The 26,196-nt window shown below is 46.8% G+C and overlaps 1 protein-coding gene across 2 annotated transcripts; it reads right to left on the bottom strand.

Moving 5' to 3' along the window:
• Positions 1–301: 301 nt before the first annotated feature.
• C6H5orf58 (chromosome 6 C5orf58 homolog) lies at positions 302–25,011 on the bottom strand. 2 transcript variants are annotated; one of them, XM_066341621.1, is made up of 4 exons: positions 24,948–25,011; positions 11,029–11,207; positions 7,336–7,429; positions 302–955 (listed from the first exon to the last, which is right to left on the bottom strand). In XM_066341621.1, exons 3-4 carry the CDS (start codon positions 7,427–7,429, stop codon positions 807–809), a joined length of 243 nt encoding a protein of 80 aa, XP_066197718.1. In that variant the 5' UTR covers positions 11,029–11,207; positions 24,948–25,011; the 3' UTR covers positions 302–806. The 2 variants fall into 2 exon arrangements, with proteins under 2 accessions (XP_066197718.1, XP_066197719.1); XM_066341622.1 differs by lacking the exons at positions 11,029–11,207; positions 24,948–25,011 and adding an exon at positions 8,222–8,296.
• Positions 25,012–26,196: the final 1,185 nt, after the last annotated feature.

Genomic DNA, 26,196 nt, shown 5'->3' with positions numbered 1-26,196 from the left:
AAAGCCGTCCCACTGCTACGACCGAAACCAGTGTGGGGTATCCGGTGTTTCCATGACTGGCATTCCTCCTCTCCTTCTCGGGCAATGGGAGATCCACTCTTCTGGCAAGGCCTCTCCTCCTTTGGCCACAGACCTGGCGTAAGACCCAGCCTCACCAATCCTAGTTGCTTAGGACCCCGCTCAGGGACACACATCTTATCCAAAGCTGGCGTTATTCTCTGGGATGTCAAACACAGAGGCTGAATCCGAGGCTCTCTCTTCTCCGGGGAAGGCACCTGGAGTCGTCTGCTGCCTGCTTCCCCCCACTCTGTCTTCTGGAGGAACCCAGTCCGTAACAGGAAAGCACGAGGCCAGTGCCCAGAAGCAGGACCAGGACAGAAACAGCCGATCCGTTACTGGAGTCCTTGGTCCAAACATGGGCTTCGAAGTCACATGATCCAACACATGCTTCTGCCTGCTTGAGTTGTTTTTGGCACTTGATACGTAGAGATCTTATTAATACAAACTCATACTATCCATTTATCATTTAGTGACTCTCTTTCAGCCTGAGCCAAATTCAAGCCTAAGGTACAAGATAAGCAGCACCACATGGCCAGTTTCCCATGGCACACCCTTGCCATTAGTGAAATAAATTAGCCACTTAAAAAAAATATTAAAACAACAATAAAACAGCCTTCAGGAACATGAAATGATTATTTATAACTCAACATATTTTTATTGTATTAAACATATTAGTAAACTCAGTTCTCCCAGATATTTGTTAATTCAACAATGCATATAGTTATAAATCCACAACAGACAAGAAATTAGGGGGGGAAACTCTTAGAAGCAATGGAAACATCTGATATTTTAAACTCCTCTAAGGGGGGGTTGTGTCCTTCTGTTTCCAAGTCATCTGTCTTCAAAGGATGATTAAAATGTAGAATAAGGTCACAAAGCAGTAACTGGGAGAGCTCTGTGTAAAACAAAATAATAGAAGGTATTGTAGCATATAAGTCGTCGACAACCATTATTACTTTCAGTAGCTGTTTCCTAATACTTGATTTACTTTTAAGTGATTATTGATCAAACCACAATTTAAGTGTGCTCATTGTGACTTCGAGTCAAATTTATATTCTACAAAATAAGCATGGCAAAAATTTACTAGAAGGGTTCTTTAGCCCAACTTTTCAACTATCTTACTAAACTGCAACCTGATTTATACAAATTTGATTTCTACTTCTTTAAATGTACCACTTTTATATGTTATATGTGCACACAGTATAAAGAATCAAATAGGTCTATAAGGCATGTCACCAAAACTAGCAGTTTTTATCTTCCAGAAGAAAGCACTTTTAACTTTTTTACCTTATTTTGTTTTTATTGCTTTTGTTGTTTTGTGTCCGTTGAATTTTTTTTGAGGTAGGGGCTAGTATTACCTTTGTTTCTCTTAATGACATGCATATTTTAAAAAATTTAGGTATTATCTGCTTCTGATTACAGAAGGTTTATATAACTCTTTCACTCACCCCATCTCCAATATACTTGAGTATAATTTTTGCTAGCTCAGTATTTAATGTTTAAACATTTTGATTATATATTCTTCACAGCTGAGTCTTGTAATATGACATTTCCCTTCTTTAAGCTACCACCCATTGATAGTTAATTTCTTTTTTCATTGCTTAATTATCATGAATATATCCCAAAGTGCCCCTGGTTGGGTTGGGTCAAGTTCTCTGCATAGCCAAGCACCATAGCTGTTCTATAGTTGAAAGTCTCTCCTCTTCCGGAACTTCTGACCTGCTCTAGACCGACCTATCGCTCTCCAGGACCGGGGTACTGCGCGCACCCCCAGAACTCCCTTCACTGGTATCCAGGGGCTCCTCCGCTCACCCCACCCTCGTGTGGGGCACCCTTCACCCAGAATCTCATGTCTTTCTCCTTTTCGTCTGCTCCCTTGGCCAGTGGCAAACACCCTTAGTAACTTTCTGAGTGATGTTATGTTTGAGAATTTCTCTCTATACCAATGCTTAATTGACTGATTATAGGAATCTAGTTTGGAAATCATGTTTCTTCTATTTTCCAAGGGCATTGCTGCAATTTTCCCAGCTTCCAGTGTTGCCATTGAGAATTGTCTGTCTCCATTGCTATTTCTCTTTAGAAGCTTTGCAGATCTTTTGTTCTGCAGTGTTCTGAAATCTCACAGTATTGCGTTTTGGTGTGGGTCTACTTTCCTCCATTGTGTTGGGCTATTTCCTTGTAAAAACTCATACTCTTCACCTCTGGAAAAAGTTCCTCAGGTTATTTCTTTAATGAACCTCTCTGAATCTCTCCCCACCCATTGTCCGTTCTAACATCCTCTTTATTGGATATTGGACTTCATTGCCTGATTTGTCATTTCCCCCCTAAAACTTTGCATCTCTTTCTTTTGCTTTTACTCTAGGGGAGTGTTTTATCTTTAAACCCTTCTCTAATTTCTACTGTCGCATTTTTAATTTCCGAGAGCTCCCTTCTGCCCTCTCAGTATTTTTGTTGTTTCAAGTTCCTTTTCAGGACATGGCGTCTTCTCGCCTCTGTGGATATTGATAGTTTCTTGGAGTTTTCATTTCACTTCATAATTTCTGTTTCTTTCTCCTTGACTGAATCTATGTATTAGTTCTGTCTCTATTTTTCCTATTAGATTTCCTTTGCTCAAATATCTTGTGCCATAGTTGTTTGCTCATATTTGAGACCGTGGCACTAGGAAGACAACTGGAAACTCTGTGCCCGTGGTGGTCTATTTGCGGGGTGAACTGACTGGGTCGTTTCTTGGGGAAACCTCTCCTAGCAGTAACTTTAGGTACTTTCCCCGAGGCTGGTCATATTCCTGAAAGGAAAATCTGCTTGAGGATATAAAGCAGGCCTGCCAACATCTTATAGCCAAGTGGGCAGAGAAAGCTGCAGGTAAACTTTGCTACCCTTGTTTTTAGGACAGTGGTCTCCCCAGCTTATGGCTAGTGGCTCCAGCCCAGAGAGCCGTTGTTTCACCCTCTCAGGGAATAAACCTTCTGTCTTCCGCCACAGAGAAGCAACTGCCCACGTATGCAGAGGGGAGCGACCTTAGGGGCCTCCAAGTTCTTAAACGTTTAACCCAGTGGTTCTCAAAGTGTGCGCCAGGGTACACTGGTGCACTCTAGAAGATTTCCAGGTGTGCCCTATGGTATTCCAGAGAAATATGTACCTGTTGGGGACCAAAATACCAACAGGGATTTTGGAGTTTAGATTTTTGGGGGACAGAGGTGTGGGGAATTGGCTGTAAGCTGACAGTCTGTCCAACCCCCCAGCTCACTTGCCTGATTAGGTTGCAAAAGGTTGTTAAGCTGTGGTGCTGGATTGTTTACACTACCCCCCATGTTCCTGGGAAAGACTGGAAACAAGTTTCTTCTATCCTTTGTTTGGTGTAAAGTTAAGATGCTATGTATGGTGGGGGTTTTCTGCACTCAACACAATTGAGAGTAAAAAGAGAGGAATTCTTCAATGTATTGACGAGGAAATACGAGTTTGCCTTTCAAATATATGCCCAAACATTGAAGAAATCGCTAGGACACATCAGGCTCATGTTTCTCATAAACATAAGAATGAAAAAACTTAACATTCATGCCAGGACCTGCCGAATTTACTAAATCTTACTAAGAATGTATCTATATATATAAAAAGATAACTTTTTTGTCATTTTTTAAATTTTTTAACCTTTCTTTTTACGAATTCTAAAAAGCATAACTCAAAAAATGTAACATAAAAATGTTTAATGTCAGAATAAATTTAATTTTGTCATATTTATTTCATTTAATTACCATAAAAGCATGTTTGGTCTTTATATTTTTTTCTTTAACATTTGACTTAATTATTATAACATATTTCTCATAAATTTGTATATAGTGTGCCTATAATTATCTGTAGGACTTTAAATGCACCCCGACTCCAGAAAGTCTGAGAAGCACTGACTTGGCAGCCCTCCTGTTCTTGGCGCCCCTCTGCTCCTGCTTCTGGAGGGTCTGGTGCCCCCTGTGCCGAGTCCCTGCGCCTCCTCCTGGGCTTTCCTCAGACAGCTCACCGTCCAGCTTTCTGGACCTCAGGGTTCAAACTTCTCTGTGTGTGTCCATTTGCTTTCTGTTTTGTAGTTAACATTGTTTGAGAGTTTTTGTCTTATGACTTTTTGTCTGTTTACATTCACTTTAAATCTCAGGTCTGCCAGTGACGCTGTTCGTCCTCAGGGAAGTTAGTCAGCCTCTCCGTGTCTGTTTCTGTATTTGTATCTGTAAATGCCAATGGTAATATTTCCCAGCACAAAGGGTTGTAATGATAGTGGGTGCTGTTTATGTAATGCTCTTGGAAAAGGATCTGGATTATGGCAAATGTTATAAGTATAAAATATTGACATTATTATTTTTGGGGAAAGTGGATGAACAGAGTATTTAATCTTCGCCTGACCAGGCGGTGGTGCAGTGGACAGAGCGACGGACTGGGATGTGGAAGACCCAGGTTTGAGACCCCAAGGTCGCCAGCTTGAGTGCGGGCTCATCTGGTTTGAGCAAAGCTCACCACTTGGACCCAAGGTCGCTGGCTTGAGCAAGGGCTCACTAAGTCTGCTGTAGTCCCCCAGTCAAGGCACATATGAGAAAGCAATCAATGAATAACTAAGAAGCTGCAACGAAGAATTGATGTTTCTCATCTCTCTCCCTTTCTTCCTGTCTGTCTGTCCCTATCTGTTCCTCTTTCTGACTCTCTGTCTCTGCCACACACACACAAAAAATAATCTTCTTTATTTGCCAGAAGTCTACTTTCCTGCAAGTCCCTTGTATCCTAACTGCCTGACCTATCAGGAACACGTATAATATCGTATTTATTATTTCTATTTTACTTCACGAAAGAATAATCCTCAAAGTAGAAGAGTTACATAATCAAGTTTGGGAGGAAATTTTTAAATGAGAGCAAGCATCCAGCACATTAAACATCCAGTCAACATTTCCCAAGAACCCACTATATCAAGGCACTGTGTTAACTGTTAGGAATACCCATAAAAAGCCAACAGTAGAGCAGGCATAGGAAAAGGAAGTAGCATGTAATTATAGCACAGTGTGACGAGTGACATGAACAGATAGAAGAGATAACAAGCTGGCTTAAAACAAGTTTTCCAACCTAAGTAACCTTGACTAATACATACGATAAGCAGCAGTGTACTCAGTGGGGTGGGGGTGGGGGTGCAGCAGCTGGCATTTCAGAAGGAGACGCATGTGTTAAGGCACAGACGTACAAAAAGAGCAACTGTGTAGACAGCACCTAGTTCGGCATGGTTACAACACAGAACGTGTAGGAAAAACAATTACAAGACATTGGATGGATGGGCTGGGGCCTGATCTCAAAAGGTCTTATAATTCATTCAAGGAGGTTTGGACTTTATCCTGAAGACAACAGTGAGACAGTAAGTATTTTCAGCAGATTTACATTTTAGAAAGATAATCCTTGCAATAGAGTTGAGACTGGTTGAGCCAAGCTAACCAGATTTCTTTCCATCAGACTCCTCAGAGCCTTTGTTAATATGTAACGTGTGAGAGAAATAGAGCATGGTGTGCTTCCCAAGCTTCTCTGACAGTAAGAATGGGGACTCCATTTTTACTGCACACCAACTCGGACCACTCTTGGTGCACAGAGCCAAGTCTGGGAAATGCGGCCCTGGGAAGACACGCAGAAACAGCAGAAGGCACTCACTATTTGGTGCCTAACTAACAGCCACCCTCCTCTTCTTTGTGGTGGCACAACTTGACTCCATTTGCGGCTGTCCTCTCCTCCTCAGCTCCCTCAGTAGGTTCTGACGGGTCCAACCTGGTCCTGGCAGCCACCTGAGCCCCGGCAGTGGCGGCTGCAGACAGACACTTGGGACACAGATCTGGCCACTGAAAGGAGAGGGGAGGTGTGCTGGGGGGGGGGGTCTGGGGTGGCTGCCACAAGGGACACGACACGGACAGAGTGAGTCTGTGCGCGGCCATGTCTGCAGGTCAGGACGGGGCTGGGTGATGAGCCGAGTGCACACCCAGTGCAGACACAGACGGAACCCAGGACCCGAGGGAGTCTTTACATCTCGGAATAACTTCAGGGCTGCGCGACCTTGGGCCTTGTGATTTTCCTTATTGCATAAGTCACGGTAAGTTGGTACTTTTTACATGTAGCTGAAGGCCTCCCAACTGACACAAAGGCTATCTTCACATGTACAAGAGTTGTCAAAAGAACTACATAATCAATGTAGTTTTCATGCTTAGAAGTAGGACCAGTAGCCCTGGCCGGTTGGCTCAGTGGTAGAGCATCGGCCTGGCATGTGGAAGTCCTGGGTTCGATTCCTGGCCAGGGCACACAGGAGAGGTGCCCATCTGCTTCTCCACCCCTCCCCCTCTCCTTCCTCTCTGTCTCTCTCTTCCCCTCCCGCAGCCAAGGCTCCATTGGAGCAAAGATGGCCTGGGTGCTGAGGATGGCTCCATGGCCTCTGCCTCAGGCGCTAGAGTGGCTCTGGTCACAACAGAGTGACGCCCCGGATGGGCAGAGCATCGCCCTCTGGTGGATCCTGGTTGGGCACATGCGGGGGTCTGTCTGACTGCCTCCCCGTTTCCAGCTTTGGAAAAATACAAAAAAAAAAAAAAAAAAAAAAAAAAAAAGAAGTAGGACCAGTAGGTAAAAGGCACAGGGAACAGATTTTAGCTAGTCTGTAAGTAAGGAGCAACTGTCTTAAAATAGACTAGGTTGACAGGTGAGACAGGGACCTCCCCAACATAACCAATGTTTGGTAAGGGATGGATTACTCCCAGGAATGTTCAGTCATGAAAAATTTACATGCCTGGGACAAAATAGAGTATGTCTGTGAGAAGAGTGACTAAACATTGTTACCTGTGAGGTCTAATCCAACTAACTCTATGAATGTTTAAAATGAGTAGCCCTTAACTCAGAGAATCAAACAAACTTACAGTTTTAATTTGTAAAGAACCCTAGGAGCTTAGTAAGGATTAATGAATAAAGACAATGAATTTTGCAGAATGTGAATTGTGGTGTAACAGTTTGTTGAAGGGAAGAAGGGCAGTGCTTTAGAGGTCAGACAGCATAAACTTGTTAGGGTCAAGATAGGAATTCAAGTTGGCTAACTCCTAGGTCAATCAACGGTCAGACATAATTCATCTTTAGAGAGCTAGTTTCTATTACAATGTAAGCATTTCTTAAAAGAAAAATCCTAGTCAGTGGGCAAAATTCACTTACACCCCAGCAGAAGCAAAAAGTGGCTCTACTATTTATAACAATGACATGCCAACATTTGAATTTAGTGATTCCATTTACCTTTAATCTTTTTCAACTCCAAAGAAATTGTATTAATATTTCTAATTATGGCTCCCATGTTCAGCTTATCGTCAGAAATATCGTTCTCCAACATCTGATTTTAAAAGAGAAACAAAAACAATGTACAAACCAAAAGTATTTAGGTGTATTATTAAAATACTTAAAATTTTAGTACTTTTAAAATTAAAATCTGTTATTTCAGAACTGAAATAATTGTGTAAAATAATGGTCTTTATAAATGGTTAGAATTCTAACATAAGATGACATTATTTCGTTAATACTTTCTTGACTGAATAACACCTGAAACTGGAATTCTTAGGATGAGCTTTCTCCTCTTTGATCAAACCATAGCCACAGGATGAGGCCCTTGCACTGGAACTGCAGATGTCCCCTTTAAAGAAAGCCTCAGCACTTATATACTACCCCACCACTTAGCAAGCATGTAACAGCTCTAATTTTATTTATATGTAAGTCAGTGTCTTTTTCTAACTTATTCTTGAAGGTCAGAGTCCATGTACAGTTTCTTTAAAAAGACAGTTAAATTCAAAATAAGACTCAATTATAATTCTTTGACTAAGAGGATGGCAAAATGACCATTTCCATTTCGGCTTAGGGAATCCAGCAACCTAACTCCACATTTGAATTTTGGTCAAGGGAAATCTGAAAATCAACTTGTTACTAGGTTAGATACACAGTACAGATACTTAAACAACTGTGTCAGAAACACACACACAGGTGGTTCACTACCAACTAACCTGAGCCATTCTAATCCCTCAGAACGACTTAAAAGTAAACCACAGTGAGCACACACTCCACCAGACACGTGCAAGGTGGGCAGTCAGGAGGCAGTAATGAGACTTGCCCAAAATAATGAAAACAAACTAACCTTTCAACTATTTCCTTGCCTCCACCTTTTCCTGAGTCAGAGGGATTTATCCTATTTCTCCCACGCCCTTCAGAGTGGAAACAAGGTCGTTTTCAGGACCACAGTGAAAATACACTGCATCCACCTATAAGCCCCTGGGCGCTAAGAAGGAAATGGTGGAGGTAGGGACGGTGAACTCAAAGATTCGAGTCTGAGGGGACAGAAAAAAGGATAAAAAAATAAAGGGGCTGGGTGCAGATGGAGGTGTTAACTTTAAAAATGGGTAAATGTAAATATATTTACGAAAAAAAAAAAACATAAGAAGGCAATGAAAACTAAATGGATAGAGACATGCCCAAGTTGACTTTCCCACTCCGCGGTTGGTTGCCCAGGGCTCTTGGGCACCCACGGCTGGGTGGGTGGGTGAGTGGGTGGGGTCGGCTGGCAGAGAGGCGACAAAACCCCGCGTTACTGTAGAGAGGCCAGGGCTGCATCAGCCTCCCCGCAGTGTGGTCTGGCGTCAATCAGACAGGAGAGGCGGGGCTAGAGCTCGTCCCCAGGAGCTGGAAGTGCAGACCCGGCTTCGCACTTCGGGGGCTCCGGGCCGAGGGAAGCGTGGGGTCCGAGGCCCGAAGACCGACACTGGAGGCACTAAGCCCGCAGCCAGGAGGCAGGGGGCACCCTCGGGCCAGCACCCGGCAGCCATCATTGTCCCGCAGCCTGCGCTCTAATGGCCAACCCCTCCTTCTCTGCCTAGCCGACACCCGCCAGCAGCCCCAGGTCATGGGGGGCCTGAAAACGGAGCCCTGGGCAGCCTCCTCGTCTCCTCCTCCTCACGCCCCCAAGCCCACGGGGACAATGGGCACCGCCGGCCCTGCCCAAGGCCGGGGCCACTCCACCCCCACGAGGAGCTCCGTCCTCCACGACGCCCACTAGTTCGGCAGCTGAAGACAGACCCCGAGGTAGCCTGGAAATGTCAAGTCTTCACCATGTCCTGACCCCCAGGCCGGAGTAGGATAACTTAACACCGGGTACCCGGTCTGTCCGCAACCCGGACCCTGCGAGACCCACCACGCCAACGCTCAGCAAAGCTCTGACCGGCAAGGCAAGGGGCCCAAGGCAGACCGGGCTTCCTGATTGGCCAGCTTCTCTGCTTGGTGCATCCTGGGAGTTGTAGTCCCAGGCAAGGCCCCCAGGGAGAAGGTTCTAGATGCCAGGATGTCGTGTGTAAGGGTGGCGGGAGAAAAGTGGCAGGCATTTCCTGCCTCCCGTATGTCAGGTGCTGTGCTAGATGCTTCACAGGCCTTGTCTACATTTAATTTGTTCAGTATAGGAGTGTGTTTAAGGCCAGACTCAGGACTAAAAGTGCTGGGGTTTGTGTCCTACTTTAGCCCTCGTTTAGCTCTAGAGAGGCTGGTAAGTGCTCTAATCATTCAGGGTCCAAATGTCCTCATCTGTCATATGCAGATAATAACTGCCTTCTAGTGTTCCTTTGAGGGTTGAGAGAATTCATCGAAGGGGCTTCGCAGATGATGTGCCCAATAAACACGAGCTATTATCATCCCTACACATTTCTGCAGATGAGTAAAGAGTGTAGCTGAGCCCAGAGATACTCACTGGTTTCTGGCCAAGTAGAGACTTTGGGATTCCAGCCATCTTTGCTGGATTCCAAGAGGAGTTGCTGCCAATACCACCTTAGGGGCTGACTTAGAGACTCGTTTTGGTGACCTTAGGACAAGCCTTCCAAGTGATGATGAGCACAGACCTCCAGTATCAGGTTCTAGACAAATCCTGGTCTTCTCTAAGCCTCACCAGCCTCGTGACCTGGCCCCTCCCTGATAACCCACAGCGCACAGTCTGTTTTGTATTTTTTTTTTTTCCCCAATTACCGTCAGTGTAGTACTAGAATCTGTTGTCTGGTGCAGTTAGACAGATGAGGAGGGGTTCAGGAGAGCTGAGCTTCAGTCTCAGGGTAGCCAGCACTGTCATCTTGGGAAAGAGGACCTCTCCTTCTCTAAGCCTCAGTTTCCTCATCTGTTTTTTATGAAAGGGATGGGCTAGATCAGTGTTTCCTAAATTTCACTCATTAAAGGGCTGCTGTGTACCACCTGTTTCATTATTACCTTAATATTTTAAATTTACTTCCCTTTAAAATTTGTATACCTGAAAAGCTTTACATTGCCAATGTAAATGAAAGAAAATATAAACAGAAGGTAATAAGAAAAATAAAGACAATGAAAATAAAACACTGCTTTTAATCATCTAGATAGTCTTGCCTCCTGATGGCTATGATCCTGCAGCCCAATCTTCTTTGATAAAATGGGTTCTTATTGCCTGACCAGGCGGTGGCACAGTGGATAGAGCAAGGGGTCACTTGGTCTGCTGGAGCCCCCCCCCCCCCCCGTCAAGGCACATATGAGAAATCAATCAATGGACAACTAAGGTGCCACAATGAAGAACTGATGTTTCTCATCTCTCTCCCTTCCTGTCTGTCTGTCCCTATCTGTCCCTCTCTCTGACTCTGTCTCTGCCACACACACACACAAAAGGGTTCTTATTCCATGCTAGAGAAATGTTAAAGGTAGTCTCGCACAAACTAAGAATTTCTTCTTGATGTGATCAAGATTACAAGAGTTGGAAGAGGAATAATTCTCACTGTGTAACTACATGATTTTTGGTGTCTGTGTGTCATATAAAAACAAAACTCATGTCCCTAGTGGGATAGGTCCCACACTCTGCAGAACCTAAGGTCAGATGCTCCCCAATATCCTGTCCCTGTCTAAGATGCCTTCATTCTCCATGTGCTATGGATGCCTTTCAGAACTCACCTCAATCGTGGAGGGAGTCTTCCTGAATCATCTCTCCCCAACTCTGCAGTTCCATACCAGTCTCTGCCAACTCTTCCCTCACTCGACATTTTACTTGTGGGCTCTTGCTAGTGTCAGACTCTTGCATCTTCTTATTTCTGACCTGTACACTGAGCATTTTTCATGACATTCTTCACATGCTAAGTAAGGGAGAAAAAAGAGGCATGGTAGGTCAGAAAACCCACATTCTTTGAGCGCTCCCCGTATATCATACACGTGAGACGCTTTCGTCTTCTGACAACTCTCCCAAGCAGCTGTTACCACCCAAGTTATACGGAAAATGAAGCTTAAGCTCAGAAAGCTTAGTGGCTGCTCAGGGGCACAAAAGATGGAACCGGATCCTGTCTGTGTGACTCCAGAACCTTCCTTCTTTTCTTGGTGCCAAGCTTTCTCCCAGACCCAGATACAATCTCTTCAGATGGTAAACAAGGGCATTATGGCTTCCTAATGTTGGTGCTTCACAGGTCACTAGCCTTAAACACAGAGGTCCTAGGGCACTCACCAGCATACAAACACGGAGTGACCTACATAGGGTGAGCAACATTTGTTTTCTAAATTAAGGATATTAACAAAACAAAAATCACTGCCCTCACTGTTGTATAAAAACAGAGATAATTTAACATCAAAAAGGAAGAGAGAAGGAAAAAGGAGGAAGATCATAATAATTTTAGAATAAAATAAGCTTAACAGAAATCTTTCTGGATGTTCTTTTTTTTTATCCCCTTATACTGATGCAGAGTAGTTAAAAGTTCACCTCGGATCTGCAGGATTCTAGGTGTGTGGTTGGAAACCCCACAGATAACAGCAGAGGGAAACAAAGTGTTTAAGAGAAGTAGGGTAAAAAAACAGGTAGGCGGAGATGTCATTAAGACTGAGAATCCCGGAACTCGGGGATGATGGGGGCTGGGCTGAGTAGGAGGTGGTGTCTCTGGAGCCTCATTGTCCCCACTGCATTTAACGCATTCACGGGGGCCAGTGAGTGTTTGCAGGGACGCTTCGGCTCAACTGCCTGCCTCTGGGATTCTGCTCACAGGACTTCAGATAGAATCTAAAGACCTTTCACCAGCTCGGAGTGCTGATTACTTCTTATGAGTAGATTCAAATCACTGTGACTTGGGAAAGATCGTTCAACTTTTTAAAAGAGAAGAATCGTTCAAAGAGAAGAATCAACGTTGTGTTCATTTTAAGTAACTGTTAAGTGGGGGTGGCAGGGGTAGGGGGTGGGAAAGAGATACGAATTCAGAAAAACATAGATTGTAACTGGTTTTTTTTTCCTTCTTAGAATGTCTTGGGAGCATGATGATTCCTCATTGTGGTGTTTTCCCTCCTTAAGTAATTAGGTTCCTTTTTTCTCCCTCTAAGAAAATAAAACTTTAAATCATGATCTGCTACTTGGGACTGTTACAGATGAGGCCCTTAAAAAAAGAAATCTGTCTCCCTTAATAAGTTTGCAAATTCCGTACAACATTTTGCCGAAGCCCACCACAGGCCGTAGCTGTTGATTCAAATGTTAATCAAATAAAGGAAATTAAAAAGCTGATAAATTCCCCCATAAAGAGAAAAGCTGTTACAAAACAACGAGGTGATTCAACATTTTATGAAACCGGGTGTGAGTGCCTCAGTTAGTTTTATCACAAATTCTTGACATAAAGTCTTAGTTTCCAGGAAAACCAACTGAATAAATTACCTCACTTCTCCCCCTTGCTCTCAGAGCTCCCATTCTCGTCATCTCCCTGCTCCTCATCAATGAAAAGCACTGGTCCCTGCGCCTAGGGGCGGACTTGCTGTCAACAGCCCTGAATATTGCTCTGTACAACCACTGTGTACTCAGATATAGAGGGTAATGAGCCCAGGCTCGGATCGTTGCCTAGAGAGCATGGCCAGTGTTGGAAGATCAAGGAAATTCCCATGTGTCAGAGCCATGTTTTCCCCACAGCTCATCATATACAGGAAGCGAGAAGGCACGTGGTCTAAACTGAAAGTTGGATTCACTGCCCGTTGTCTTCAAGTAGCTGATGTCACGTTGGGCAGAGTCATTTTCTTTTTCTCCGAAGAAACCCTTCTGAACTATAGGAAGATGTTATTACTGAAAAGCCAAGTCACTTGCTGCGTTAACCAAAATGTTTTCACTTCTAATTAAGAAAATACGTAAAAGATGAAAATCCTGCCCTTTGTGACGACATGGATGGACCTTGAGGCCATGAGTCAGAGAGAAACAAATACTGAATGAGCTCACTTCCATGTTGGTCAAGGCGGACGCACGTTCAACTGTAAGATGAGTAAGTTCCAGAGATCTAATGTACGGCATGGTGACTACAGTTTAATACTGTGTTGTATGCTTGGAAGTTGCTTTGAGAGTAGGGCTTTGATGTTCTCTCCATAATAACAACAGAATGGTAATAGTGTGACGTCAGGGATGTGTTAATTAAACTTATTTTGCTTCACATGTCACAATGTATACACATATCACATGGTCACATTATGTACCTTAAACTTACCCAAGCTTATAAATAAATTATATCTCAATAAAGCTGGGGGGGAAGGGTGGATGGATTACAGTTCTAGACCTACACTTTCCTTTAAAATAGGAAGCTATGCAAATAGAGTTGCCAGATAAAATACAGAACATCTAGTTAAATTTGAATTTCAGGTAAACAAGAGATAATTTTTTTTTTTTTTACTACAAGTATGTCCTGAATAGTGAATGGCACATACATATACCGAGTTTATTCTTTTATCTAAGATTCAAATTGAACTGGGAACCCTGTTGCACAGATTTGCTAACGCTGGCAACCCTGTGCGTAAAACACTTCAACTGTGAAAAGAGAAGCCATCTGAAGGCTTGTAGATTCAGTAGGTACAGAAGCCAAGAGAATACTGATGTTTCCCAACTCAGTGTCCAAAGTAATAAAATACATCCACTTACTGCGCCAGCATGGGGCTCCCTTCTTCCTTCAACATTTCTGTAACGCAAGAGAGAAGCTAAGTCTTTGGGAGAACAGATGGACGAAAGCTGACGACATTCAACACGGTGCTGTCTTGGATGGCTGCTCGCTACGCCCGCTTGTCTGAAAAGCGTTTGTGCCTGGCTCTTTAGAAAATGCCTTCGCCCAGCCAGGCATATATTCATGATACAAGTTGTGTTTCTTTCCAGAGATCCACCAATCAGAGACAACTTCCTGTCCCCATATAAAATACGGTTCTAATTCTAACATGTCAGCCCTCCATCCCCCAACAGTACTTCCCTCTTTATTAAAGACATAGATCCTGATCAGATGTTCCTCCCTCTGAACATCGCTCCTGACCCCCTCTCCTCCTCACCCTCCTCAGCCAGCCATGCGATGACAAACGAGTATGTTTGCAAGTCAATTACAACGGAACATAAGTGTGTACTCACCTTTTGTAATGAAAAAAGAAAATGTGTATGTGCCTAAAAGCAAGTTTGGAAACACAGTCACCGAAATGTTACCAGTGATTATCTCTGTGCAGTGAGGCTGATGGGTGATTTCGTTTCTTTGCGTTTACTCATGTAGCCTGGCTGTAACTTTAGTCCCATCCCTCTGCTCTGTGTTTTAAACTCTCCAGGGCCTTTCCCAGGGTGGTACACACCAATCGCTCTAAAGCAGAGCTTCTCACACTTGACAACGCACAATATCGTAGGGGTGTGTGAGAATGCAGGCTCTGGGGCCCAGCACAATGACTCTGACTTAGTGCATCTAATGCGGGTCTCCTTGAATCTGCATTTTAAACTCCTCCTCCTTCCGTTTCAGCCTCCAGGGACTGTGGGCCATCCTTGGAGGAATACGGTGCTGACTTAGCTTCTACAAGGCTCCACTGTGTGTCCGTGGTGGGAACTTAATGGCTACTGGTACCAGAATTTAGTCTCTTTTTAAAAAAAAATTATATACATATATATGTATTCCTTATACTATGCCATATTATATATCATTTTCAAGCATAAGTCAGAGCCACTTAATTTTCATTTAAGAGAGAAAAGGGTCCCCTCCCCACACCCCCTGGCACGGCAACAAGCGCACAGACTCAATATCTGCTTGATTCTCGGAGGTAGGAGGATGGAGTTGGACCTTCCAGCTTCAAGTTCTTCCTAATTTAGGTCTTTGTTGCCTCTGTTTCCTCGCTGTCTAGTTTGCACACAGTAAGCGCTCAATACAATCCTCCATGGAATGGTTGGCCTGTGATAGCGGCCTCCTGGAGAGTCAGAGACACTGAGGTCGGTGCGATTAGCACCTGCCACTCTGCTGGGCTCCAGGCCACGCTCTGACAGCAGGAGTCAGGCCTTCACGGCTTCTCAGCTCTCCGAAGGAGGGACAGCCCCCTGCTGTCTAAGGGGAGTGCGGCCAAACCACCAGTCTGAACACGGGTGTTTCCCCCTTCGCGCTCTCTGCTTTCTGACTCTGAAACACAGACCCACGGTCCCAGAAGTGGGCAGGTAGGTGTTCTAGAAGGCAGCAACAAGCCTGAACGCCTCCACAGCAGCCTGTGTGTGTGGTGTGGGCAAGACTATGAAACTCCGGCCCCTGATTTAAAAACAACAACAACAACAAAAACTAACTTGGCTGTGGATCACCATTTGAATAAAAATCAAATGACTTAGGATCTGTCCAAGATGAAGGATGTTTTAATACTTTGCGTGTAAAAACACAGATACTTTGCTTCTTTTTTATTAAACAGATTTCGTTATTTTTCAGAATCTTGTCAGCATAATCATTTTATGGGTGGATGAAATATTCCGCCCTGCCACTGCCGGAGTCCTTTCTCAGCAATTACCTTGTGGCACTTGCGCTGTAATTAGGTTTTCACCAAGGATTTTTTCTCCCCGGGTCTGTGTAATAAATGAAATACGACTAGAATTTAAATTTGTCAATTACAAGGGAGCACAGTGCGTAAACACACCACAGAGCTGCGGATTTCCAAAGCACAGGCTTAGAATGGCTTGAGGGGCAGATGCTCTGGAAATGAAAATGGAAATAAAACTACTGGCTGGCAAGTGAAAAGTGGCCCCCGAAGAAAGCAGATCTCCCCAAACACTGTGCATGATTCTCCTACATTGGCACCTGCGTTTGATTACAAATTCTTCAGCGTGAAACGAATAAATCAAGGGGCAAGCAGTGGATTTGTGTTCTAATGATCTACACAGGGCTCTGTTCTCCTGCCCTGTGAATGCCCGGGTTTCTTGAAGGCCAGATAGAAAGGATTTCGGACGCGGCTGGCCGGAGCCTCACTGTATTTTGCAGTCTGCTGGTGGTATTCCCTCTTGAGGGGCTCAAGGACAGACAGATGTGGGGACAGGCCTGCTGCACGCCGTCTCTCAGCAACTACTGTTTACGGGGACCTGACTTCAATAATTGCTCCTGTGGGGCCCTCTGCCGACCATTTCTTGTATAGGGGAAAATTCTAAAAGTCTGCACTACTGAGGACCCAGACATATCATGTATTTCATTGAAACAACCAGAAAACAAAAGCTTTTTTTCTTTTTTTTACACTTGCATGTATAAGCCCTAGGCAAGAAAAATGGAACCCCCCCCCCCCTTTCTTAAAAACACACCAAGTCCGTGCATTTATTCATGCGACCAACCTTTCTTGATTTTCCTCTTCCGTCAACACCACTTTTAGGCATATAGAGGGGGCCCAATCTGACGGGTCTCTCGCCATCACGGAGACGGTGGTCTGGGGGAAGAAGTGCTTGGAACCCATCCATGGCACAAATGCATATTGAGTCACAACTTCATTAGGCACCGGCTAGGAAGGAGACATGTCATGGTGGGACATGCGAGTTGGTGGGGCCACTTTTAGGGGAGGGCTTCCTTGAGAAAGGGCCACTCAGACTGAGATCAGGAGAGAAGAGCCTTCCCCACCCAGGCAGAGGGAACAGCACGTCCAAGGGCCCTGCGACCAGGAGCACCTGGCAGATGGGAGGACGAGAAGGAGGGTCCGGCCAGGCCGAGCGCAGGGAGTGAGGGGGAGCCTAGGGCAAGAGGAGGCTGAAGAGGACGGGAAGGGCTGGACCATGCCAAGGCCATGGAGACCGTGTGGAGGCCTCTGGTCTCTCCCGACGCCTGTGGGAAGCCACTAAGGGCTCTTAAGCAGGAGGGGGTGGGAATGGCAGTGGCTGAGATGATCATACTGGTGGTTTGGAAAGGTGCCCCGGCCTCCTGGTGGAGATCAGGCTGGAAGAGGAAATGGATCGACACAGGCAGTCTAGTCAGGGGGCTCACGCAATAACCCATGTGAGAGGTGGCAGGTGCCTTGTTTGAAATGGCGGCAGAAGAGGACGCACTGAGATTGGAAAGTATTTATAGGCAGAGTCAGCAGAGCCTCGGTGAGGGGGGATGCTCGGTGATGGAAGGATGGGATGTTAGCCAGGCCGACACCATCTCATTCAGTTGTGAGTCCTGTGTAATCGCATTATCCCCATTCTATGCACGAGGAGGTTGAGGCTCAGAGACGCTGAGTGTTGGGCTTGAGATCATTCAGCCGGAAGTGGCCAGGCCATAAGCCTACTAATCTCCTATAGGGTCTCTAAGGCCACCTGGACCTCCCTATATCCTCTCAGTGTATCTCCTACATTCTCTCTCTCTTAAAAATTAATTCTTATTTGTTGACTTTTAGAGAAAGAGGAAGGGAGAGCGAGAGACAGACAGACACAGATCTGTTCCTGTATGTGCCCCCTGATGGGATTGAACTGGCAAACAGATCTGTTCCTGTATGTGCCCCCTGATGGGATTGAACTGGCAACCTTTGTGTATCGGGATGATGTTCTGAAACCACCGATCTGTGGGGCCAGGGCTCCCCTACATTCTTGAAATCACCCAAAGCATTTGAGCATTTGTGTTGTTTCCTTGCCTTTCTTTCCTGCCAGACTGTGAGCTTGTGTTGTCCATCCTTAGTCCAGGGCCTGGCTCAGAGTGGGAACCAGGGAGCATTTGTTGAGTGAAGAAGAAATCTTCACCAGTCATCTACAGCAGGGAGCCCGCCACAGGGTGAAGTCTGTTTTAAACAACAACCTCACTGGCCTAATTGTCCCTTGTCCCAGGACCACAGTTTTTGGGGATTTTTTTGCTGGAAAGCTCAAAAAGAACTTTCAAAAAGGATCTAGAAGTTTCCAGCAGCCTAGTAGAATTAAAATCTATCTGGGCTTTGGAACCCTGTGGCTCTGGATTGAAATCCTAGCTCCTTGGTTTCTCGGCCGAGCGTCTTAACATTACACGTCCTCCCTGAGTATTCAGTGTCTCTGGTGTGAAATGAGGATAACTTCAGTTTTTACTTCCTAGGAATGGTGTGGAGACTGCATCCGATCATCTGGGCAAAGGGCCTGGCACGTTAGTATATCAATTCCCTGTCTGGGTGGAAAAGAAGGGGCCATGGTTCGTGGCTAGGCGAGAACGTGGATGAGGCAGGGAACTTCTCTCCACGTGGTCTCAACGTTCCTGCCACTGACTCCTCTTCTCCTGTGGTTATTCTGGAATGACGGAGGAGGAAGTTGGCTTTCTGGAGGTCCCTGACAAGTTGACAGATGTTCCCTAGGGGCAGCTTTCAACAGAGAGCTTATTGTTATTATTATTATTATTAATTATTCTTTGTGATGTACGATGTGTGCCTCCAAGCCCCTGGCATGCCTGTGGAGTAGGAATGGAATGAATGAATGGAATCTGGTTCCTGCTCAATTCACGGCTCTGACAAAATGAAAGATGGAGGCAGGTAGGTCAGCCTGAGTGAACAGTGTCCTGCAGCCTGGGTTCTGGGGCACACAGGGCCGAGCCAGACAGACGCCCAGAAGGAGCAGGGGCACCTGAGGACCCAGAAAACACCAGCTCTTTCCTTCTGTGGTGGGCAGTTAGACAGACATGGGCAGAGCAAGGCCTGCAGGCCAGGCCCAGAAGGTCACCAAGGCAGAAAGCCTGAGTGCTAGGGCCCAGAAGGTCACCAAGGCAGAAAGCCCGAGTGCTAGGGCACAGAAGGTCAGCAAGGCAGAAAGCCCGAGTGCTAGGGCACAGAAGGTCAGCAAGGCAGAAAGCCCGAGTGCTAGGGCCCAGAAGGTCACCAAGACAGAAAGCCCGAGTGCGTAGGGCAAAACCGGGAGGACAGGCGTCTTGCCCCCAGGGTGACCTTTCTTTCTCCAGTAAATGGTTGGTAATGCGGTTTAGGCCCCCGATTTCATCTCGCTGGTCATGTGGGCCGCTTTCTTCCCCTGGCATGTTGCTAGTCATGTGGGTTAGACCCCCTTAGCAGGGGCGTCAACAAGGGGGCCAGAGAATAGCCCTCAAGCATTCACCCCTAGGGGTGACATCTAGGCCTCGGTTGTGTTTCGGCTCCAGGCCCAGGAAAGCAGCCAAACCAGACGAAGATGCCGCTGCTGACTCAGGACCCGCGGCACTGACTGATGACCCCTGCCTGGGCAGCCCCTGGCACCGACCAGTCAGAAGATACTGAATATTCTATTGAGATCCTGCCCTGGGACCTCCCCTGAGATCTCCACTCTAAAGGGACCGCAGGACAGAGGACCCAGCACGCTCTCCCTCCTCCAGGAACATGCCTGTTCCTTTCCTTTCCCCCCTCCCCTCTTCTTCCCCTACGGGGGGGGGGGGGCGTGTATCTCCCAAACTCCGAACTCCTAAGGTCTTCATGAGCCTTGCAGCCAGGGGATCGAGGGGCAGCAGGGGAGGTGAGAGGAGGCCAGGAAAAGCACAGGAAACAAGGAGAAGGTCTGTACCCAGATTAGGGCAGTGAGCCCTTCAGAGGGAGGTGCTTCCAAATGGGGACTTCCATTAGACACGGAAAAGCTCCTTACAAAAGGCTCACTTCTGCTCACTTTTCATAGCTTCCCCCGTGTCTGCACTTTCTCAGAAATAATCAGCTCAATATAATACTTGGGTCAAAAAGGCTTATTTTGGATGGCATATTCTGTTACCTTTCACCACTATATTGTTTATGAACATAGATAGCATGGCATATTGCTGAAATATTTACTGCACAACTATGAGATCCTTAAAACGAATGCCTAGTATACAGAAGGAGCTCAATAGATGGCATGCTGCACATTTTGCTGTCTTAGATTTTATTTTTTTTTCCCTCCTGAAATTCCCCGCCTCATCTTATAACCCCGACTCCCGCCCTACAAACAAATACATCGATCACTGGGAAAAGCATCTTAGAGAAATAGATCCTAAGACCTTCACGAATGATCAAATTCAGGATAGAAAAGCAAATGTTTGCACTGCACAGGGCCATCTCTCACTCTAATTCCCTCCAAAGTCATGAGGTCCCCGGGGGGGGGGACCCTCACATCACACATTAACCTGCTGACATTTTTGTTGTTGCCCAGTGGCTATTTTGCACAAAGAACTATGGCTGTGACATCAGCAGATGCGCCCCCCCCCCCCCCGCCGTGTGCTGCAGAGTGGAGTGGTGATGGGAAGAGGGAACGAGCGGGAGCGGCAGGGGTGGGGGTTTAGGGGTGGGGGGGCATCCCCTGACTTCACCCCAAGGACAGACAGCAGATTTGAAGGCTCCCCCCAGCCATGCGTCACTCACTAACCTGTGGGTGCTGCTTGCCCACAGCAAAGTCAGCAGGTGCCAGGGGACAGTGGCATTGCAAAGCCCCTATTGGCCCTTCCTCCCCGGGGTCAGGCCCAACCTTCCTTGAGGCCAGGCACCCTCTGCAATTTCCATCCTGTGCTTTCTAACATTTCCAAGCCTTCTAGCTTATCATATTTGACTTATTATTTCTAACACATTTGTCCTAGTTCCAAAGCTAGAACCATCATGGAAGACTCAGAAAAGCCCCCGAACAAAAACAACCAGTGATCACCTGTCCCCTCCCCACGGGGAATCTCACATTTGTGCACAAAGCCCTCCAGTCTCTCCCCTACAACCCCCCTAATGCAGCTTTCCACACAGGATTATTCCTCCAAATATCCTTATGTTTGAGAAAAGGGGAGGAAAAAAAAAGTTCTTACCCGAACCCTTCCCGAAAGTACCCAAGTAATCCCTGTTATGTAAACTCAAGCAGACTGTTGAAAACTGTCACTAAGTCATTTGTTGTTATGGTAACGCTTGGCCCCAGAGTGCAATAAACAACCATCCTGACTCCAACCTCCAAGCAGGAGCGGCCATTATCTGTCCCAGAGCTCCGTGGGGGGGCTCATCCCCGCCAAAGCTATTCATTTAAATTAGCAGCTCACTTTCAATTCCTTTTGCTTCCTACCCAGACTCACCAGGGGGCTAAAAAAGCAGTTGGGGCAATAAACTGAGATGCTGAGGGCTGGGGGCTTCGGTTGGTGGTTTCCTGGGGATCTGAGGTAGGTGCAGGTTCCTGTCTTCCGGTGCTGTCTTGGCTGGGCACACGGGGGTTTACCATCTCGGGTGCAAATCATCCAGGGCAAAGCAAGGGTAGGGTTCAGGCTTAAGGGGTATAATCCTATAGAGTGACAATTTAACACTACCTTATTTAACCAACTCCATGTGACTTTTTTTGAACTCAAAGTACTGAGAAAAATCTCACAGAGAACATTCTGGAAAGCTTTGTCATGTTACATACAGCTGCAGAATATTATAGCAGAAGCGATGAGGGTTGGAGGTGTGAGAAGCCATTCGAAGTGCTTACTGTGCTTCATTCCATTTCATTCTGACAGGATTCCTATAGGGACAGGCAGCATTTATTTTTCCTTTCCTGTTTTATCTTTTTATCGATAAGGAAGCAGAAGTTTGGAGATTCAGTGACGCGCCCGAGGTTCCTACCCAGAAAGTGGTAGAGCTGGTTTCCAACTCAGGCTGCGTCTACTTCACAGCCTGTTCTCGTGACCCTTATCGTGGAATGCTCTGGAGGACAGGAACAGACATGCAGGGAGCACACTCTGCTACTGATTTGACATATATTGTTTAAATGTCACGATTGGCCTGGGTAGACCTCGCCATCCCCACTTACCAGGGAAACTGAGCTCCAGAGACGTGGTGGGCCCACGGCAGTCCAGTCGATTGTCATCTGGAAGGATTTGAACTCGCGGCTGCCTGGCTTCAAGGCCTGTGTAGGCTTCTACGCAGCCTCGCCTGGTGCCTGAACACCGCTGAGTACAATGCCCTCTTTGTACAAGTGAGGAGACAGAGGCCTGGAAACGCTAAGGGGCTTAACTCACGGTCCAGGGAGTACCCCCCACCAGCCCGACCAGGAAGGTGGAAGGGATCTCATCCGCTCTACACGGGTCTGGCACGCAAACAGCTCCTCCTCACTGGGCTGAGTCTCAGCGTGTCTGCAAAGCAACCTCACCTGAAGGGGGTGTGTTTATTGTGGGCTTACAATGGTGTCCTGGGTCCCCTCTGCTCTGTTCCCGGCCTCTCTTCTCCCTAACCTGGCTTTGTCAAGCCTTACAGCCAGGGAACCGCATCCTAGAAGCCTCATGGGGCTTCTCTGAACGACATTTCTGACGTCGAGGTCCATTTCTTACCCCTGCTCTGCAGCACTGGGCTCCTGAGCTTGGTGCTGTCAGGCTTTCTGCTGACCTCTTGGTCTAGGGCAGGGGTCCTCAAACTACGGCCCCCGGGCCACATGCGGCCCCCTGAGGCCATTTATCCAGCCCCTGCCGCACTTCTGGAAGGGGCACCTCTTTCATTGGTGGTCAGTGAAAGACCAAAGCGCGGCAGATGTGAGGGCAATCTGGCTGTGACATCTGTCACCCCATTGATCACCAGGGTTGATTCGGCTGATCTGGCTGGCTAGGCGGGTGTCCCCTTCCTCCCTCACCGCTCCATGTGCGTCCCTCCCGAAGCTGCGCGCTCAGTCGAAGAGGACGACCTTCCCCGCTAGAGGAGAGGATCATTCTTCGGTCAAGGGTATACGAGTAGCTGTGCTCCCCTGCTAGAACCTCCAAACAAGTCTCAAGACCAAAGCGCGGCATCACTTACATACAATACTACTTCTGGTGAGGCGGGACGCATGCGTCACGGCTCCGAAAGCGCGTCATATCACTTGTTACGGCTAGCAGTGACAAATATGGAACCGGACATTGACCATCTCATTAGCCAAAAGCAGGCCCATACTTCCCATTGAAATACTGGTCAGTTTGTTGATTTAAATTTACTTGTTCTTTATTTTAAATATTGTATTTGTTCCTGTTTTGTTTTTTTACTTTAAAATAAGATATGTGCAGTGTGCATAGGGATTTGTTCATAGTTTTTTTATAGTCCAGCCCTCCAATGGTCTGAGGGACAGTGAACTGGCCCCCTGTGTAAAAAGTTTGGGGAACCCTGGTCTAGGGCCTGGGAACAGCCCCCCCCCACGACCCCCCACCCCATCAGACCAGGGTTAGAAACAGTGGCCCTCTGCTTTTAGCCGTGGGGGTTCGGCCTCATAATTTTCTTCTTCATCCAGTCTTGCCCACAGCTTTGTCAACTGTCTCTTTAATAAGCCCTCCTCAAACTACCCAACTTGATTGTTTTATTTTTATTTTTATTTTTACTCTAACCAGAAATGTTAAAGGCTCCCTTGTCATTGCTTTTAGATGCCCTGGAGGACCAGCCGAGGTCAAGTCGTTAGTAATATGAAATATTTCCCCACCGGCCCTCCCATCCTGTCCTGGGCTCTTCACCCACTCCACCTCCCCCACCAGGTCTCTGGTGGCCCCGTCACCAGCGCGCAGCATGGCTGGAGCCCCGGAATGTGTGAATTAACGGACAGAAGTTCAGGCTCTGGGCCCAGACAGGTCTCTGTGGGAACTCTGCACGTGTTCTGTCCTTAGTTGTGTGAATTCAGGTGCCCTGTAGAACTGCCCTGAGCCTCAGTTTCCTTACTTGTGAAAATACTGTGAAAAACATTTGGACCCAGGGCTTGGATATGGAAGGAGTTTCTAGGATATTTAAGATGTTACTCTTTGCCCTGGAGGAACTTCTAACATGCTTGGGATGATAAAATGCGTGTTTCTAAAATACCCGTGATGGGGTCTAGTAGTTAACAGCAACATGGGGCACTCCTGCTGATTCAAGTTCTTCAGTGATTGCATTTCTGGGCTTTCTAATCAAATTATAGATGGTGGCCTTTAACTGAAGTATTGATCTAATCAGAGGCTAATTTTTTATTTTTTATTTTTCGTTTTTGGAGGGGACTACGCTGAGGTTGGCAGCCAGATGAGCAAAATAGTGCAGGACCCTGAGTCCACGTGGAGCTGCCCTGGCTCCCTCACAACACTCAGAAGAAAGCCGTGAGCCCGGCCAGTGCTTCCGCGAGTCCGGGTCCGCTCTGTGCAGCTCCTGCAGCTCAGTTCTTCTCGAGAGCCAGGAAAGCCCCCCAAGACCTGCGCCTGCCTGCCAGCCCGCCTCTCTGCTCTCCAGCCGTCTCCCCAACAATCTGCCACTCCTCAAACATCGCAGGTTGCTCGACGTGGCTCCGCCTTGGCCCTCCATGCCCTCTTCTCTTGTTTTCTCATTGTCCCCTGGCTGACTGTTACTTAGGACTTCCTTCCGGAAGCTGAGATGATTTCCCCCCCCCCCCCCAGGCGCTAAGCCGTGGCCCCTGGCAGGTGCCAGGTGGCAAACTGTTACTGGTCCATCACGAAATAAGTATAAAAAGAGCAATTGGACCGAGTGGTTTTATGACTGTTGAACCCAGCAGTAAGTTGGTGCTATTACTTGGTATAACTTTTCGATTTTTATTCGTATTGCTTTTTACAAAAGCGTTGGTGTGTCAGGGAGCCCAGAAATGGAAGCAGAGCTCCCGCTTCCCCTTCCCACCCCGCGAGTTTGAGCAGCGCTGCTCCGGGCTGCAGTCCCCAAGCCGTGACTTGGCTTCATCGCCGGCGATCACTCCCCCAGCCACACCTTCCTCCCTTCTCTCCTTGTCGCAGTGTCCCTTCTGCCACCTGTTCTCCTACCTTGAACCTTCAGAGATACGCTGCCTCCGGCCGGGCGCCTCTTCGCCTCCTCTCTCCATTCAGCCCCCCGCTCCCCAGCCCACCAGGCAGCTCCCACGCGGCTCCCACGCGGCTCCCACGTGGCTCCCCCAGCCTGGCTTCCCAGCATGCCTCAGTCTCGGGCCGCTTCCGGGACTCCAGTAACACCTGTTCTTCCTCCTCCTGCCTAGCACCTGAGCCCAACTAGAGAGATTACTGGGAGTTCCCTTGTTGAGTGCTAGACCTCCCTGATCTCCCCAACTATAAGCTCCACGAGGGCCAGTATCTTCATACTAGCTTGTCCATCGCCATCTCCCTGGTTTCTAGTGAGGTGCCCAAGTCATCTGAGGTGCTCAGTAAACATTTTTTTTTGGACCACTGGATAACCGAAGAAGTGCGTGAGTGACAGAACGCCTAGATCACCAACCGTTTCAGCAAACACCTGCCCTACCGTGGGTCGAGTTGCTCATTCCATCCTCCTGACCCCCTCCAAGTCCTTAATAAACATTTTTTTTAAAAAATAGCATTTCTGCTAGTATATACTTTCAAAAAGTAGGGCTTTGGCATCAGGGAGAACTGAGTTTAAATCCCAGCTCTTCCACCAGCCAGCAAATAACTTGAAGTCTCTGAGACTCAGTCTTTCTCATCTGTACAATGGATGTATAAACACCTCCCTCCCTCACAGGACCGATGGAGGGCTGGACGAGGTAGTGCAATCTAAGACAGGAGCCGAGTGGTACGGAGTAGATGCTCAATTCCTGTGGGTTCTTTCCTCTCCTTCTCCCTCTTTACTCTGCTACTCATCATGATACCTCGGGAACCTGAGATACCGCAGCGGCTAAATACAAGTGTGTTGCACGAGTGAATGAATAAATAATTATTAAATTATGATTATTAAAGTGTTAAACAAAAAGTAATGATACCAAGTGACCGGTGTTTTCAGTTTCTTAATCTACAAAATGGGGACAATAACCTTCACAAAAGTAACTCATCTAAGGGCTTAACAGGTAAGGGTTCAATAATTAGGCATTGTTGTTAATATAATTAATTAATAATAAATCAGAGATTTTGCCCAAATCCTCCGCACCAAGTTCATTTGAAATCAAGCAAATAAGCAAACCAATCCAGGCAATGAGCAGCAGTCTGGCTGGACTACTTTCCAGAAGTGCAGTGAGGGGTGGACATGAGATCTCCAGCCTGCTCCAGGCGCAGCTCAGGGCCTAAGTGCTAA

This window comes from Saccopteryx leptura, chromosome 6 (assembly GCF_036850995.1).
Source record: "Saccopteryx leptura isolate mSacLep1 chromosome 6, mSacLep1_pri_phased_curated, whole genome shotgun sequence".
NCBI classification, from domain to species: Eukaryota; Metazoa; Chordata; class Mammalia; order Chiroptera; family Emballonuridae; genus Saccopteryx; species Saccopteryx leptura.
The sequence above is the reverse complement of the archived record's forward strand: the minus strand, read 5'-3'. Positions and strand labels throughout refer to the sequence as shown.